At 38.5% G+C, this 18035-nt stretch overlaps 1 protein-coding gene across 1 annotated transcript; it reads left to right on the top strand.

Annotated features, from left to right (window-relative positions):
- The first annotated feature begins 458 nt into the window (after window positions 1-458).
- Window positions 459-13550, top strand: LOC134741489 (G1/S-specific cyclin-D2-like). The gene is made up of 4 exons (XM_063674281.1): window positions 459-832; window positions 3780-3995; window positions 5903-6059; window positions 11526-13550. Exons 1-4 carry the CDS (start codon window positions 611-613, stop codon window positions 11804-11806), a joined length of 876 nt encoding a protein of 291 aa, XP_063530351.1. The 5' UTR covers window positions 459-610; the 3' UTR covers window positions 11807-13550.
- The last annotated feature ends 4485 nt before the right edge of the window (window positions 13551-18035 follow it).

The raw sequence follows: 18035 nt of genomic DNA, 5'->3' as shown, positions 1-18035 counted from the left end.
TGAGCTGCGACTAAGTACTTTAACTGTACCACTGTGTAGAACCAGCACACGGATCATCTGATGGTAAGCGATTACCTACCATAGCCTATGGACGTCTGGGAGTCACGAGTTACATGCATAAGATTCGTTAAGTAAACTAGATACTAGCGTATCTTCCGTACTTTATCCCTCATTTCAGTTCTAAAGGGGCACTTCCCCTCTCCCTATAAAATTCACATTAATATTTTTTTTAAATTTATCATATCATTCAATTTGTTTGAAAAACCTTCTAAAAAATTTACATTTTTTTAAACTATAATTTTAAAACTAAGTAGCTGTATATATTGTTGGCTACGGAACTCTAAAAACACATTTAACCGATTTGCAAGACCGAGATCCTATATGTTTACCGTGAATAAAGTTTTTTTATACGGAGTACTAAAAAATCTTGTTTTATACTCGCGGGCCCACACCGGAGCGCCCATAGGGCAGACCCTTGCATGCCGACACAACACAACAAAACCCACGAGGGCCACAACTCAGTTCGGCTTACACTCGCTTGTAAGTCGCACGCCGACCGCGCTCCGATTTCCGAGCGACTTTGTCCTAAACGTGCAGTGTGACATCAGTGATGGATTTGTCCTGTGAAGAGAATATGCAGGTGTCTGCTGGGAACACGGGTCGGGACATGTGCGTCGCAGGTCCCGACCGAGCGCTGGACCGGGACCCCAGGCTCCTGGGGAACCTGCTGGCGCTGGAGAGGTTCCACGCACTCCACACGGACTATTTCCAGCATGTACAGATCGACATTCAGCCCTTCATGAGGAAGGTTGTCACCACTTGGATGCTCGAGGTGAGCTGGTGCTAGGTTTTTGATTTAGGGCTTTAAAAAAAATATAGCTATGGCTTACGCTTATCTATTTATGTATGTTATGACATCTAGGTTCCTAGTTTCAAAAATATTAAAGATTTTAAATATTTTTAAGACAGCAGAATACCTACCTACCTGACGAAAAAAGTAAGTAAGATATTGTTTGTATTTAATCTAAACTTAATTCGTTCCTGTGATCTTTTAACCTACTTTGCATGTTTTTCAAATAAGTATCTCCTAATTGAATGTGTACTTGTAAATATAGGAACCTGGAACTGCGATTTATTGCTTAGTCCCTAGTACATTCGCAATCAGATATATGGGAGCTGCCGAGGTGCTCAAAAATATCTGAACACGCCCTCTATTCTCTAACCCCTTGACAATTGAGGCGTGTTCAGATATTTATAAGCACCCTGGCCGCTCCGATATATCTGATGGCGACTGTATCTACGCATAACACTGGTATAAACAATTGAACATCATAAACCTGGATTTTAACGACATCTTATCAGAAAGGTCAATGACCTCAAGACAAGTTCATTGACCTTTTCTAAAATTACGCCATATACTAAAGAGTATGTTAATATTGTCGTTTTAGTTTCCTAAGGAAGTAATTGGGTGGTTGTTAACACTTCGTTATAACAACCTGCGATAAAATAGGGCACCTTGGTAACTATTTATAAGTGCTGAATTATTTCCAACTACCCTTGTTTATTAAATTGTGAAGTCTATTACGCAATAGGTAGTTAATGATACTTTGCACTTATATAAAAATAATGTACTTATGTAAATAACGTAAAGAAGAAAAAAACTATAAATATTCGATTTATACTTTCATTACATACAATCATATCTTCCGATTTTTTACTAATTTATGAATGGGCTAAATGTCTGTGTAAGTACTTTCATAATACAAATTAAATAGAAGTTGTTTACCATAAAACAATGTTTAATCAGGTTACTCAAAAGGCTACTCGCTTTGTGAGTTAATTAATCCCTGATCCATATTTATGCACAAGCCTTCGTAACGTAACTTAATAACAAGCCTTAAAGCTTATTGCACTTTGGTTAGCCGTTCGAAAATAACTTTTAACGCTTTGACTTAAGGTATACGCCATACGCCTATGCTTTATTGAGTACAGTATGCATTGAGCCCTTACTAATGCGTACCAACGGAAACTTTTTTATCAGCTTTTTTGAGCTTAGCTCTTCAATGCGCACGGAATCTTTATAACCGCCAGTAAGGTCAGGTAAAAAGTCTAAAAACTTTGCTATCTTTTGATATTATGCAAGAAAAAATACTATTCAAACATAAAAAAATGGTATCGCCTTTCATCCGTCTTTTAACATTTACATTGTTACGCAAAACCCACCCGTAATGATTCGCGGTTAATATGTGACGTTTTCAACCAAAAGGTACCACATTGTCGGTTGTCGATAAGGTTGATTTCTAATTGAAGCTATATCCCGTACCCTTTTGGTTGAAAATGGCACATATGGTCGAGTTCAGAGAAATGAGTGTTTCGTGTTTTTTTTTGTTAGCATGTTTTGTGTATGTACGCCTCAGGGATCAGGGATATTTTAGCACTTCTTATAAGAACAGTAGGTACAAGAGGGGTCTGTGATACTCGCTATAATTTCGTAATTTTGCATTGTTTTAGTTGCAAACATTCAATTCAATTTATTTCACCATTAGTTAGTATTCTTAGCTCTAATTTGTTTACACGCAAATCCCTGATGCAGGTGGATTCATATTGGGGGCTATCTGATGGTGGTCAAATTACTTTGCTATTAAGTTATTTGGAAATTAGGGACCGCTAATCATCTATCCAAGTCATGATCAGTCGTAACAAACTAGGTACTTACATAAATCTATCAATGTTATTATACGGTGTTATCCTTAACTGGCCCCTCTCTACTTTAAGGGGTGTACCCAGGGTGTACCGAAAAAAAAAAACTGTTAACATCAAATGAAAAAAAAAAACTGATGCAATTGAAAAGGATTTTTTGATTTAAGAATTACTAGAATATAAAGCTACTTTTAATTTAAATAATTATCAGTTCTTTTTATTGCTTAATTTTCTGTAGGAGTGATAGGCAGCTTTTTCCTAGCGCATTCAGTGACAGCCTGACAGCATTTTACGGAGCTGTTTTTTATATTTGCCTGCACCATCCCAAGTATCCCAACACCTGCTAGAGTTGTTAAAGTTTTTTGGCTGCTTTATCCTTCTGTTTTAAACACTTTTGATTTGAGCCCATTAATAGTCGAGAGAACGGCACTGCAGGACCTATGGTGGTATTACTTAGCTCATCGTCCTTTTCTAAAACTACGCAACTTTCTCGGCCAAATACGACTTTTTGTACGAAGGAAATTGTACGATTTTCGACTTGGCCTAAAAATTAATAACGCAAATTTTCAGTTACTTTAGCTATCCTAACATTTGTACGAATCTATATACTATGTTTGATTATAGTTAGTTTCTCTTAAGCGGCATATGTTCCCCAATTTTTCACGATAAATATGACGGGCGTGCGGTCGCGGGCACTCTGTTCAAGATACAAAGTACTAAATTAGTTATTTATTATGAAATGCACGAAACTTCGAGGTAATTTTAAGTGTATCGAAAGCAAGCATGGAGGATGTTGAAAACTTTCTTGCCATTTGGAAAATACCAAATTTCAGTGATCTCTTCTATTCACCGGTGTAACGTCGCATGGCGTAAAATCAGAATTATTTATATTTTAATATATAATTGAATAATAGGACTTTTAACTGCGGTAAGAAAGCCGTCGTCATCTTGCTAGAAATAAAATTACAGCCGTTTGTTATTTACAGTTTTTTTCGGAACAGGCCTTAAAAACAACGCAAAAAGACAGCTGCTTAGTCCCTGTCAAGATTGAGAAGTTTATCATCTAATTTTGTCTCCAGGTCTGCGAAGAGCAACAATGTGAAGAGCAAGTGTTCCCGTTGGCAGTGAGCTACATGGACCGTTTCCTGGCGCAGCGCGCCATTTCGAGGCAGCAGCTGCAACTGCTGGCCGCCACCGCCATGCTGCTCGCCTCCAAGTTCCGCCAGTGCCACCCGCTCTCGGTGGACCTGCTCTGTGCTTACACTGACAACTCAGTTCACCCTCATGAAGTTAGGGTAAGAGTGAAAATAGTTTTTACCTTAGGTATCCATCCACTGTCACTCCAATGCCAAATTTCAGCGATCCTGTTCGCATGACGTAACCAGCATCAGCGTTCAGAGTGTTTTCTTTTCGTAGCTCTGATAATTGTAAACATCCTACTCCGGAAACGAATTACAACAAGAAAGCGGCGAGCGTGCTCCTGTAAATAATCACGTCGGCTTCTTTAATTAAGCAACATGATAGCATCTAATAAAGGCGCGTGATTCAGTGGCTCGTCACCCGCGAAAGGTCAAGTGGTTCCGACGCCGATCGCCCTACATCCTGCGGCGACCGCAACCTGCGTCTGCCCATTGTTTAGACTCCACTGTGAATGAACTCGATTAGCCAAGTCAAATGTCACCCTAAAGAGATGGCCCTTATATTACCCGTTTCCTTAAGTCACCCGTGTGGTTAGTTTCCTGTAATTACTTCTTCCGCGACCGACACTTTCTTGAGGGAGGGAAATAAATATCATTGTGTCGCCGTCATTGTAAGTCGCAGCCTGTGACGGACTTGAGCACTGGTTACTTACGGGCTTCCGACGGAAATGTGGGCTACACGAACTGATATCAAGATAAGGCTTATTATGTTCCCCATTACGATAGATGTATGTAATGGTATGGTAGCACAGACACGTTCTAATGACTTAAGAATGTGGTGTTAGTTCAAAGCTCTATCATTCCCATTGTTGAAGTTAACAATTAAACACGTTGCTGCAACATTGGAGAAAGTAACTTCATTTGTATAGTGCACATTGTATTGTGCTTAGACAGACATATAGAACATTCCCACAGTCCTCCAAAATATCATAATGCGTAATATCCAGGTAGAGGCAGGTGTGACTCGATCAATTAGAGCGGTCGCTGTGCGTTGACTTTGTCACTAGATTCACACGCATGCGGCACCGTAGTTCGGTCAGGTGTCAAAAAATTAATTTCCTACGTTCATGACTCGAAACATCCCAGGTTATTGAATACTAAACAGTAGACCAATTACGTATTCCGCATAACGTTTGTGGGAAAGAAGATATCACTTGATGTTTATAAAGATAAAACTAAATGCATAGGTCCCATAATTAACCACGAATTAAAATACCATATAACAGAGCGTGAGAAACGCATCGCATACTCGAAGGTGCCGTATGGCATCGTGGGACATACTTCCTTGCAATTAATACGTGCGATGTCAACGATAAACCCATCATACGCATACGCAATGAGGTCGTATCAGTCGTATGGCGTAGGGGTCAGTTTCACATTCCCATGCCTTACGAATTACGCAGCTCCTGCAGGCAACACATGCCTCTTCTTCAATTAACTATTTTATCGTGCGACCATATTTATCTCTTCTATTAAAATGTTGTTTTTTGTTTTTGTTTACGTACAGTTAGTCCAAATCGTGCCTTTAACCTTTGCTGACATGTATTCCAATAACCGATAAGCTTTTAAATTATTATGGATGAATGAACCTTGTTAAGACAATGGAACATTTTAATTATTTTACACGGAAACTCTATTATCACAGCGCTTTGTGAAATTTAGTGGCTTCACAGTGTCTTTGTTATTCTAATAGCCCAGCTCCCCTTTTATAAACAATCCATTCTTATCATATTTCTATTTTCACATGTGACGCGATTCGCTACTTTTTGCGGTTTCTGCCTGATTCACTGAGTATGACGGTTACGATTCAATTGCAAAGAATACGCATGTCCCTTCTTGGGTCCTCCTTGAATAAGTGGATGGTAATTGCATTGGGTGAAATTAAAAAGTGTAGTTTGTTGCAAGGGACGAGGTTCACATGGGGTTGCTCCCTTGGAAGATACAATGGCTGTGTGTTACGTACCTGCGAAGACCTAAATATTAATAGTGATGGTTTGTTGCAGCAATGGGAAATGTTGCTGTTGCAGCGGCTGAACTGGCAGCTGTCCATCGCGACCGCGTTTGACTTCATCGAGCCGTTCCTGGCGCGGGTGCCGTGGGGCCGCGCCAACCCTTTAGTGCGCACACATGCCCTAACACTTACATCCGTCTGCTATACTGGTAAGTTTCGGAGTCGAGATATGACAGCGGGTATGTCAACTACTACTAGTACATGTTATCCGCTATAGGTAGACAGGATAGTGTCATGTAGGTATCAGTGTAAGTATTTTGCGAGTTTATAAATTCGCTTAAATATACCTGTGTGTAACATGCGGGCCCCGACTTCCTGCTTTACAATGTTAATGTGCCAATTAATCGGTAAACACGAGTGCGAATCGGTTTTCTAGCTCATTTAGTGAATTTCGCTCGGCTGAAAGTACAAAAATAGTTTTTCGATTAATTAGAAAACGTCCCTTTGTTTGTGTATGCCGTAGTAATGCGTGCACATAACTGTGTAGAGTGGACGCACGCAGGGACGCGTGTATCGGAACGCGCACATGCCCGGCTGTGATATCGCACACCTTGCGCCTGCGCCCCTCAGCCACTGACCCTCTCGTATTGTCAAATTCACGTCAAACTATACATAAAAACTCTACAGTTTTAGGACCGAAAGGAATATAATTAATTCTAATGTGGGATGACCGCACTATCCACGTGCTCGTGTAGGTGTAAGATGAAGCTTGTTTTCAAGATCTAAATTATATTTCTATTAATGTACAAACTGCTTAAATATGAAGTAAGAATTAGTTTATACCTTTCTATCGTACGCTTCTTTCTGTGAACACAAAAGTGTAGGTAAGATGCACGTAATAAGTATATAACGATCACAATATCATGATTTTAATAAATAGCTGTGATTTATTAAGGTTACCAATATAATATTTAAGGCATTTGTATTAAACCTAGGATTAAATACATATTGGAAACGAAGTCTTATATGAGATGAGGGATTACCTACGATACTTTTTATACAAATAGATACTTTTTATATATATTTTATAACTAAGGTTTCAGTTATGGAATGCACGTCTCATGTATCATGTTTCCCAGTTCCATGATGCAGATTACGTCGGTTACACAAGGGTTTACGTGGTTATGTTATTATGGACCCTTGCTCGACGCTAACCGGTCATGCTATGTAATCGCCATTTGCCACTGACCAACAGTGACCCTACTCCAACCCCGAAGGGTTGAGCTTGCACGATCACTGAGCACGTCGTAAAAAATAAAATATTTATCATGCATGTTAATACTGCCAGTACTTGACATTTTAATTGTAGGTAGCCGGCTGTAAAGTGCGAACCGTAGCTTTACGGAATTTACTAGTTTTAGAAACACGTGCCTTAATAACGCCTAAAGAATACTTGTTTATTGTCCATAATGTGGAGGCTAGAGACACTGCTGTAGCTAAGTTAACAAAGAAAAGCCACACACAGGCCCTGGTAATCTTACAGAGGAACTACCGCGAAAATCGAAAATCGTTACCTCTGCCTCGCGCTTTTGCACATTGGACTTGCGATTTTCGCGGGAGGCCCTCAGGAAACATTAGAATTAAGGTAGGTTACACTTATAATTTTATAGAATTTCTTTACTTTAGAAAGTGTTTCTTAATAAAAATAAATAAAATAAAAAACTCGGCAAGAGGGATTTTTTGTCATGTGCATGATTTAGCTAGCTCTCATGCTCGCTTCTTAGGGGTTATTTGTTCAGAGCACTATAAACAAAACAGGTATTTTATACTTACTTTTTTAAATATTCGTTACTAAAACTTCTCCAAGTTCAAGTGAAATGAATTGTGTCGGTACCTAATTCGTAATACAAAGTGAAAGTTGGAAGATATTTCGTTAATTAACTACCCGAAGTTGTGTCGATGTTTAACACTGCGTCCGATAAGGCCCGTATAGTCCATCGGAGTCTGATAACAGTTATTTATAGCTGACAGTTGCTTGGTTACCCTTATTTGGTCCATGCAGTCCAGTCCATGGTATCTATCACATGTGTCGAAATTAACCTTGGAGAGTAATGTTAATGGCTACTGAAAACACTATAGTAAAGTGTACTTCCATTTCTCATACAAAAATGATTTAAATACTTAAAGTAGTACATTTTCTTCCATACTTTTTATATACCCTGGTATATATATTGAAGCAATTTGTCTAGGTTTGTTTTGTGACAATCTCAAAAAGAACGGGTTTCATGGAAATAGATTGGATAGTTGAAGATTTGATCTACATTTAAATGCACTTTTCTACTATTTAAATTATCACCTAATACTTACCAAGGAGCTTTGTCAAAGGTGACTGAGCGTTGGTGTCACATGTCACTGCGACCGCCGGAAGTGTCACGTAATTGTTGGTGTTGGTACCTCTGCACGAGGTGTGAAAGGGTAACAGCACGACTTGACCCTAAACTTCCTCTTTTTAATAACTGTGCTACGGCCCCGCTATTAAAAGATATTGAGCGAGATCAGCCCTTTTTTCTTAAGCCATTATGCAAATATTCAATGTAGGTAATGATCGCAATACGCGCTGTGACTGCCTCGATTTTTTGATAAAATAAAAAATCTTAAGACGACGGGTAGCAGCCAGGTAGCCGCCACTTAATATCATTTAACTTATATCGAAATCGTGCCCAAATCCAGTTCAGTATCATAACATAAAAGGTTAGGTTGAGTATGCAGCGCGTTCGATGTTCTAACCGTGTCACGGCCGCTTGGGTGCTCGCGGGGTCTGGGGCATGCAGCGCGACAGCTGACTCGCGACAATCGAAGACGTCCCGCGGGTATTGTGCTCTTACCTCTCCCCGACAAAAGCTCCGCGACAAAAGATCGTCTCGGCGCGCACCTGGCGTCCCGACCCTACTCAAACACTTAACACAACATCAACCCTAAATCAAGTTTCTAAGGGCTATATTCGGCTAGCTGAGATAACAACTCGGTTTAAAGTTAGACGCTCGAGTCGTCTTCACAAATCTCACCGTGTCTCTTCGTAAATTCGGAATCAACAATCTCGCGTTTCCGTTTTGCTTCGGAGGTGGATGCGGATGTTCTCGTTTTTATTTTTTACATAGCTTCTTATCTTTTTACCATGTGAACTGGTTTCTTCATCAATAACTCAATTGCAAAAAACGCGCAGTGAATGATTTCAAGGTTGTTAACGACGTTTAAATGTCAGTTGATTTTGTTAAGCACCTATGTACAGTTGCGATAAGTTTAAATTACTTGTCTATTCACAAGCTGCCACTCCTAGTTTATTACTCAAGCAACAAAACTACAAATTATGCACCCGAATCTATAACTAAAGAACTTGTTTCGCAAAATAAGACATTAAATCTAAACGGCGAACATAAAAATGATAACAACCAGTTTCGCACAATTACCTACATAGACATTGACTATTTGCAACCCTTGCAATTTCGTAACGCATCTATTTGTGTTAGATCCAAGACGGGTTTGATAAACGGAACTTAACGGTCCTCGATGTCTGTTACTGTTGGGGTTATTAAGTGTACAATTAGAAGGGCAAGGGGCAAGGCCTGGTAAGACGCGGGGGTGTCTTGTGGCCCCTTGGCGTGTGCTTGGCCAGCAGATGTTGGTGCCAACTGACAGGCAACCTGTCGCGCAACGGATCGCGCCGGTCCGCTGCCCATGCTTGTTGAGATCTACTCTGATATGCACCGCGCAATCGTTGTCGACTGCGTAATGAGTTACCAAAACCCAAAACACTGTTGACATGAAATTTTACTGTCATGGGTCAAAACGCTCGGGAAAACCATCTTTTCTGTGGACATTACAAAAGTTAGCGATTTAAATACATTTTTCTAAGACTTTCATCCATCATACAAACTTAAAGAAGTGGAAGGTTTTAACATCGTACGTCGGCCAGCAAGGCCGGTAAGGAAGGTCCGTTTATTTTATGTCTACAGGAAAAACGCACTAAAAAAGTTATTGACCCTCATACGTTTTTTTTGAGCCAAAATGCAACCTCTTCAAATATGTATGAACTCGCTTTAGTATCAATGACCTCTAGCTAGTTAGAACCTTTAATAAACCTTCATATACCTAGACTACTTATGTCTAGGGCGCTTTTTCTGATTAAAGTTATAAGCAGACAGCGCTCGCGTGTGGCGATATGTTTTTTCAGGACTACATAGCGTGAAGAAAAGTGTCTAAGGGCATGGTCGAGCTAAGTACAGACGGGTGTAGGTGGGCAGTGACCCTACGAGCGCAGTTAGTAATAGGTAGAGGCAGAGCGGAAGGGTCGCGCCAGGTGGCGACACATCTGCCGTGCCGTCTTGCCTGCGCGGGCTACTTGCCACTACGAACAGCGACTTACTACTTTAAATATCTTTAAACGTGTTTATGCTTCAATACTGCTACCGTTAGGTCACCAAGCCGACTACGAGGGAGCTTCAATAAAAACTTGTCTTGTAGATAAATTTTATTTTTGTAATACGCACAGTGACTTAAATCATATATTGTATAGAACTTTGACATGCCTTCCCTAATGCTATGTATTTCATAATACTCAATAGAATATTTATTTAGGATCGTTATTGATTAGTCATATTCTCGATCGTAATTTTCTTGGGTACAAATAATGGGGTCGCTCCTTCGATCGTGGCGAAATTGCAGCTGTGCCCTTAACTAGACGACTTAAGATGTAAATTACCATTATTCGGTGCTATTGTCCCGCGGCGCACACAAAAAGATGCAGACGGGGACGTAGTGCACAAAATCTGGCAGCTGTTCAACATCGACTCCTTCCTTATTCTTCTAAACAACAATAGATTGCTCGGCATTGTGCAAAATGTAACACCGATTTTTTCTGCGGTCCTTTCCAGTCGACCGGGAATAATGCTTTCTTTAAACGTCGAACTTACGTCGAAGGAATAGCGCATTGCAAAACGTAGTGCATTGGTTCTAGAATATTTTCGGGTCGATCGGCGGTCAGTGCGTGTTTCTTTTTATTAACATATCGTTGTATGATAAGTTGCTCGCGGCGCAGGTAGATGCAAGGCCGCTGAGATGCAAGGTGTCCGCGCCAACCACCTGTTCCTATAATTGCCTCAACAGATGCGCGCCGATTCCGGTTAAGTATATGAAAATGTATCTGGCAGCTTAAGAACAGGAGACGATTTGTATCAGTTTGAACGAATACCTACTCCATCTCGATGAAATGTCAAGGCTTGAGTGGTAAAAAATGCAACAAGTTTCTATATTGAAAATCACAGTTTCGATTTGTATGACTTAACTTTAGTGTAGGTTGTGGGTAATTTCGATCAATCAATTTAAATTTTCTGTTAAATCACACTGAGAAAAAAATAGTCTAGACTTTATGTTAACCTTTTTATTGTTATACTTATTGATTTACTAATTTAGGTAGGTAAATGAATCGTTCGGCGTCGTGAAGTCACGAATTAGAAAGACTGACAAAACAGATGCACATTTATTGTATAGATTTGTACAATGTACCTTCCTGTTTTATCTGTCGTCATCGGTTTGCTGACACTAGAAGTTAGGGCATAGGGATAAAATAAATGTTTGACAGAAACCATTTATTGACGTAAATCTTTCTTTACCCTCAGAAACCGAGTTTCTCCTGGTGCCGCCCTCCCTGATCGCGGTGGCGTGCATCACGGCGGCAGCGCGCGGTCTTCGCGTGCGTGGGTCCGTCAGTGAGCTGTGCGCGCTCACGCACACGTCAGCCGCCGCCGCCGAGCTGGTGGCGCGCCACGTGGAGCGCGTGCTGGCGCGTGAGACCCAGCCGCAGGAGCCCCGTCCGCGCCCCGTCCCGCTCGTCAAACAGCCCACCGACACCACCCAGCTGTCCGACACCCCCACAGATGTTCAGGACGTACATTTCTGATCTCCTGCCGCCAACTAGCGGGCTTAATCACAAAGTTCGGTCTCAGTTTCGCTGTTGGCGAAACATTATTTCCGATCCCTAAACTCGTTCGAATACGAAGGTCTATTTGAGGGCGCTGAGGCGCTGACATGTTACTTATCTAGAAGACGAGTTATGATCTGGAAACTTTCTGGGAAGAGTGGAGACCAGGTTGTGATCGCATAGCAGCAACTACCAAACTTATACAGCTTGCGTTGTGTCGATATCGGTTTTATTTAAGCCGATAGATAAATACGTGCATGATCTCGAAGTTGAAAGGAACTTGAGCAAGATAATAGGTGTGTTAACATTTTGCTCAAATTGTAGTGATATTGCACAAATGTTTGAATCTCTAAATTGGATAAAAGCGAGCTGCGCCTGTCCCGTCGAACACACTTTTTTGTGTTGCATTTGGGTGCAGGTAAACGAGGAATTAAATGATAGTTTAGGTAGTTCGTGTGGCTATTAAAAACGTGAAATGAACACCTGAGGAAATAATATTAGACGATTCTCCATTGATCTCAAGTTATTTATGCGATATATTACTTTAAAGTAGATGTACTTACCTTATTTATTAATTGTAAAAATGCTTATGAAAAATCTGGATAAATATCAGTGTTTGAACGTACAACTACATTCCTTCATATAATTTGCTGCTAATTGTTATAAGACTGAATCTAAAATTATTCTTCTTTTACATGTTTTACAATAAAATACTCATTGATTTAGTAATGTTAGTTTGCGCACATGTATTTAGGTTGTATGATCATGGTTTAAATTATTCCTGTCATATGAATTGTTGCGATCATCGGCGATGAAATCAAGCCCCAACGAGTTGTATTATGATTAGAAATAATTAAGAATACGTAACTGCTTGTATGTGTCGTCGAAATAGTATTCATACTGGTTTGATTATTGTTTTGTGTGTCATTGTTTAAGTTATAAGATCTCACTTCGTATTAAGTTCGGTATACAATACATGCCTGTACAAGGGTGGGAGTATTTTAAGTTTTACTAAGTTCGAATGAAAATTCTTGAAAGTATGTAATATCTATTTATTTAGGTCGATGTTAAGTTTTAGTAAATTCTAGTCACATGTTTTACACATTCCTGTTTTCGACCAAACTTGATGTTTAAGATTTATTGTAAATGTAGAAGTTTAAGTAAGTTTTAGGGTAGATTATTGCTAATTTGGTTTTGAATTGTACAAAACAGTTCATGGTTTTCTAATCACGTTGTAAAAAGTTTTTGAGGTAATGAAATTACGAGAGAAAAATGATCGTGTACAAAGATTATGGTTATGAAGTGAAGAATGGTAGGTGTAGGTACTCGTAGGCTCGCCTGAGCATGGCGGCGGCGGCGCGGCGGCGCGTCGTCGGCCAGCGGCCGCGGCGGCGTTACGCGATGTTAATTAAACTAATTAGAATAAATTAAAGGCCGAGCTTTCAAGTTTCTCTCTTAATTCTATAACAACGCCACGTAAATTTCACATAAGTAAATATAAGCACCTCCATGCGGAGCCTATTATAGGTACTGTAGGACTACTCCGTAACATGTTGTACATTTTTTTATGAACGTAAATCGGAGCTATATTGGAGCTATATCAGGATATTTCAGTACACACTACTTACTTGTACCTTATAGATTATTACCTATTTATTTGTGTCCACCTGAATTACTTTGTTAATTTCTAATAAAATAGTTGAAATATACAACTAGAAAAGTCTATATTTGTTTTTTTACAACCTTGACAGTCTGCTTCTAATAGATTAATGACGGCCAAAGTGGCCAAATATATATACACACTTTTGTTACTTTGGCCGTAACTATCTATTTGATGTCGACTGACGTATATAAGAGGGTCGGTTTTTTTGTCTAGAAGTCTTCTAGAAATCGATTTTCGCTCATGTCGCCTCGGACATGGGTATATTTGGTATCGGTGCATTCAGTGTGATGTTCTGAATACAAATATATGAGATGACAAGCGCGAAAGTGGTTGGGGTAGTTGCTCTGACGTCATAAAGTCGACAGTACACAGTTTTTTACTTTTTTCTTGTAAACATACCTACCATGGGGGTACCAAATGAAAGGGCTTTGAGAGTAGATCACAAATATATAACTTATGTAACATTTTCACGACATGGTCAAACAAATTATTAGAAAAACGTTCAAAAATTTCACAATCCACAGTCGACCTTGAACTGCTCTAAATTGAAAATGACTGAATGGATTACTCCAAATACCTATGTTCGCGACGACATGAGCGAAAAGTACCTAACCTAAAGCCTGTTCGGTCACCCTACTATATGTAGAACTGTATAGAATGGAGCTAAACGATATTAACAAGTATATAATATACTATTAACAAATATATCAAAGCCGGTTCTGAGCCCTTATTACAATACATTTAAATTTCTTAATAAGTATTTACGTTACGCAACATATTATCCTACTAATAAAACCGTGTTCCGATCATTTCGAAAATATGTAAGACGCACATTTGACGCACATTCTCATGGCCAAATAGAATCTTGTCAGGCTTTAAATGACATTGTCAAACTGCAGAGCGATGACAGTGTATGACGCTATAACAGAAAAACAAGCGGGCACCAGAGTCATGTTGAAACTGATGGCACCAAAACTCTTAATGTATATTGGTCGAGATGAAACCACTTTCAATAGCTGTTTAAGTTTCTTTTCATCCGTGTTATCTGAAAAATATAGAAACTTATAAAATATTGCATACTGCATACTACAATCAAGGCAATATTTTAAGTAATCTGGGTTTAATTTTAATTACGTGATATTGTCTTCGGTTACCGCGATAGTTACTCATGAAATAAAACTATGAAAACGGATTATATCGCGTATATTGAATTTATAATACATCCCTTAATTACGTGGTTTTTTTTTTACATGAGTTGGGCTCTAACACAAACTGATCCAAGTTGGTCTTTAATAAATGAATTTATTATTTATCTAGGGTAATTAGAGCGGTAGGACTGTGTGGGGGGCGGTAGCCTGGGGTAAATCCAGGACCCTTCCGCATTACACGAGACGGTTTTGCTGCGCTAAATTACGTATTCATTTACCCCGCGATACAGGAGAAGCCTAGTGCGGAGACCCCTGAGTAACCTGTATTCTTGAAATTAAATACTTTTTTACTTTTAATGTAAGACATTAAAGTTGGAGATGTTGAAACTATTTCAAGTTAGCAGACGTTATTTAATTCCCGCTTTATCCTTTTTCTTTAATCGTACTCAAGTTAACACAATAGTTATTTATTTTACAAGGGGAAAAGTTGTTGTTTAAACTCTCGTGCTAAAAATTGATACCCGAGCAAGCGAAAGATTCCAAAATTGAAGCACGAGTGTGGCGAGTGGTTCAAAAAGTGGTAAACAAATTTTGCCCCCTAGTGAAACACAAAATTTTTCACCACACCAACGCAGGGAAAATACTATAACTGTGAAATATCAAACAAAATCCATTCGAAATGAATGTTATTAAATATTTGTTGAAAACCATCATTTGAAAGTCAATTCTAACAGCCCACATAAGGAAACTACTCAAAACTTGCATTTGATTACTTTGCCACACATGTGGATAAAATGCAACTTTCTCATTCGTTTTTGAACAATCAAGAGAGCCTTTATCAGCTGGTGTGATGAAAAACTAATTAACCCTTGCATATTTACAGACTGTGCAAGTTGCAGAAAAAGTTGGAAAAGTTCTGGGAAATTTCAGGAAAATTTTAAAAGAAACAAAATTCCACGTGGAAATTTCGAAACCTACCTGTACGAAAGTACATTTGTACAAGTAGTCGTTGCAGGCCGCAGGTCAACTTGCTGGCGTTATTTTGTAGGTTTTGCGCCGCCCTGGTAGTCATAATCACAAATGTCACGGAATACAAAGACATTACATAAAGCACTGTAACACCGACCCAATCCGAACTTGTGGAGATAGAGATATCCTGAAAAAATCATAATGTAATTAAAGAAATACTTAGTTATAAAAATAGGTAATACAAACTGTAAAATTATTAAAAAATAAAATGCGAAAAAAATATAATTTAATATTGGGTACATTTACCTTATTGACTCCTATGCCAACCATTTTGTAGAACATCATAACGTAATGCGTAACGATTAAGAATATACTCAGATCTATCTGTAAAATAAATAAAAACAACTTACATTTATTCCATATTACATATTATGAATTGAAATCTTATTGCCTAAATTAAATTAAGAAGTACCTGCATGCCGTAAAGTTTATTAAAAGTATTACATAACTTTTTAATTTTCAAATAGTCTAGCCGCCATTCTTCTAATATGTTTGTCAAATTTTTAACTCCGGTTACGTTCTCGGTTGTATTTTTCACAGAACGTTCAATGCACTGTAGTTGTTCAGACAAATTGCAGAGTGTTATGTATAACATTACGCACTCGAGGTGAAATCGAAGATTGATGAGACTATTATTTATTACTACTAAGGGAGCTGCATTGTACAAGTTACCATTAGAATAAAACAACGACATAACTAATCCGCAAACTAATAGCAAATACCCGAACCACAGATACGTGCCCAGCTTTAAAATCTTGTACAAGCGACCGCTATATAAGATATCAACTTTGAATTTCATGTGAAAAGTGTTTATAATGTCGACGAACCTCACATATTGTTTAGAGAAGTAGAATGACAACAACATGGAAACAAACACTAGTATATTCGACAAACTAGTCTCTATAATAATGATTGTGCTCTTTATTTGATGTAAACAACACAATGCTAAAGCGATTTCCACCAATATTCGAATTAAAACAAATACTTTTACATGAACACCTAAAATGACAAACTGTCTGCTAAAACCGAAAAATCTTTCCAATGTTAACAGTATTCTCAACCATTTCAATTCGTTATTCATGTTAAACTAATTCCACGCTAGCCTAAGGGCACTATTCTTTCTCCGCTGTGCCTTCGCACTGGTCATCAATGTATAGGGCATAATTCTACTTAACGGTATTTTTGTCAATTAATTATATTTTAATGAAATTGAAAGATATGAAACAGGGTGCTTTGTTTAATTGACTAGATAACACTAGCCGCCATTTCCGTAATTGGTAGAGTATGTGCTATCATCAAAATTGATTTGAATTTGACTACCTACCTACGTAAAGTAATTTTTCCCCTCACTAGCTCGGAAAGTTGTCGTTTATCCTTCAATACAAGCGGGGAAAAACGCGTTTTATCCACTAGTGGGGAAAGTAATTTGACCTTGGATGGAGCGTGTTTATGTAGCTTGACAGATAACAAAACGTAAAACGCTCATGATAATGGTTCGTTCGATATTAATTATCATTAAATAAATGGTTTGAGAATCTAATAAAAAATACCAAATTTAGCTTTATTTAATGATTTTAAGTCATAAACCTTAAAATTCCATAAGAAACGTTTGTTTTTTTTATAATGATGATAAATATAATTCTGAACGCACAAGTTGAGTCGAAGCAATTTCAAAACGCATCGTTGACATTTCATACATCAGAAATGTCATTCATACATCAGAAATGTCAACATTGTCAACAATTTTTTTACCTAAAACCTTTTCTCACCGACTCGCGTAAAAATACACAACTTCCAGAGTTTTCTGTTATAATATCGTAAAGAAATGAGTGATTCCAGTGATGAAGATGATCTAACGCCTGTGGATGTTGCACTTTCCTCGCTATAGTGAGGTGAAAAGTTTTGTGTTACACACGGGCGCAAATGTATTTTACTTCTCGTGTGTTGAAACACTCGCTACGCTCAGGATTCTATTTTAGAACCACTCGCTTCGCTCGTGGTTCACCTATAGAATCCTTTCGCTTGCTCGTGTTTCAATTCTACACTCGCGGGTAAAATACAACTTTGCACCCTTGTATAACAAATAACTATTGTCAATGTACATTATTCCAATTATAGAGGTTGGTCAGTCAAGTAGTAATATACCCTTATTTCACATATCATACTCAAAAATATGTCCCGTAGCTCTTATACCAGCGTATGAAACAACTATGCACCAGCAACTATGGGACATATTTTTGAGTAAGTTAATAAGCACCTATATTTTTACACTTGTCTGTTAAATACGCACGACCCGTTTCAGTTTCAAGAGTACCTAGAGTGTAGAGTAATAAAAAGGACTAAATAAAATATGACATGTTTAATACTT

This window comes from Cydia strobilella, chromosome 5, assembly GCF_947568885.1.
Source record: "Cydia strobilella chromosome 5, ilCydStro3.1, whole genome shotgun sequence".
NCBI classification, from domain to species: Eukaryota; Metazoa; Arthropoda; class Insecta; order Lepidoptera; family Tortricidae; genus Cydia; species Cydia strobilella.
Note: the sequence above shows the minus strand (reverse complement) of the source record. Positions and strands in the feature narration are given on the sequence as shown.

Excerpts from the sequence above, each read along its gene's own strand:
- LOC134741489 (XM_063674281.1), top strand. The coding sequence starts at position 611 with ATGGATTTGTCCTGTGAAGAGAATATGCAGGTGTCTGCTGGGAACACG. Across the intron at positions 3,996-5,902 it reads TTCACCCTCATGAAGTTAGG|CAATGGGAAATGTTGCTGTT; the intron begins GTAAGAGTGAAA and ends GGTTTGTTGCAG. Across the intron at positions 6,060-11,525 it reads TACATCCGTCTGCTATACTG|AAACCGAGTTTCTCCTGGTG; the intron begins GTAAGTTTCGGA and ends CTTTACCCTCAG.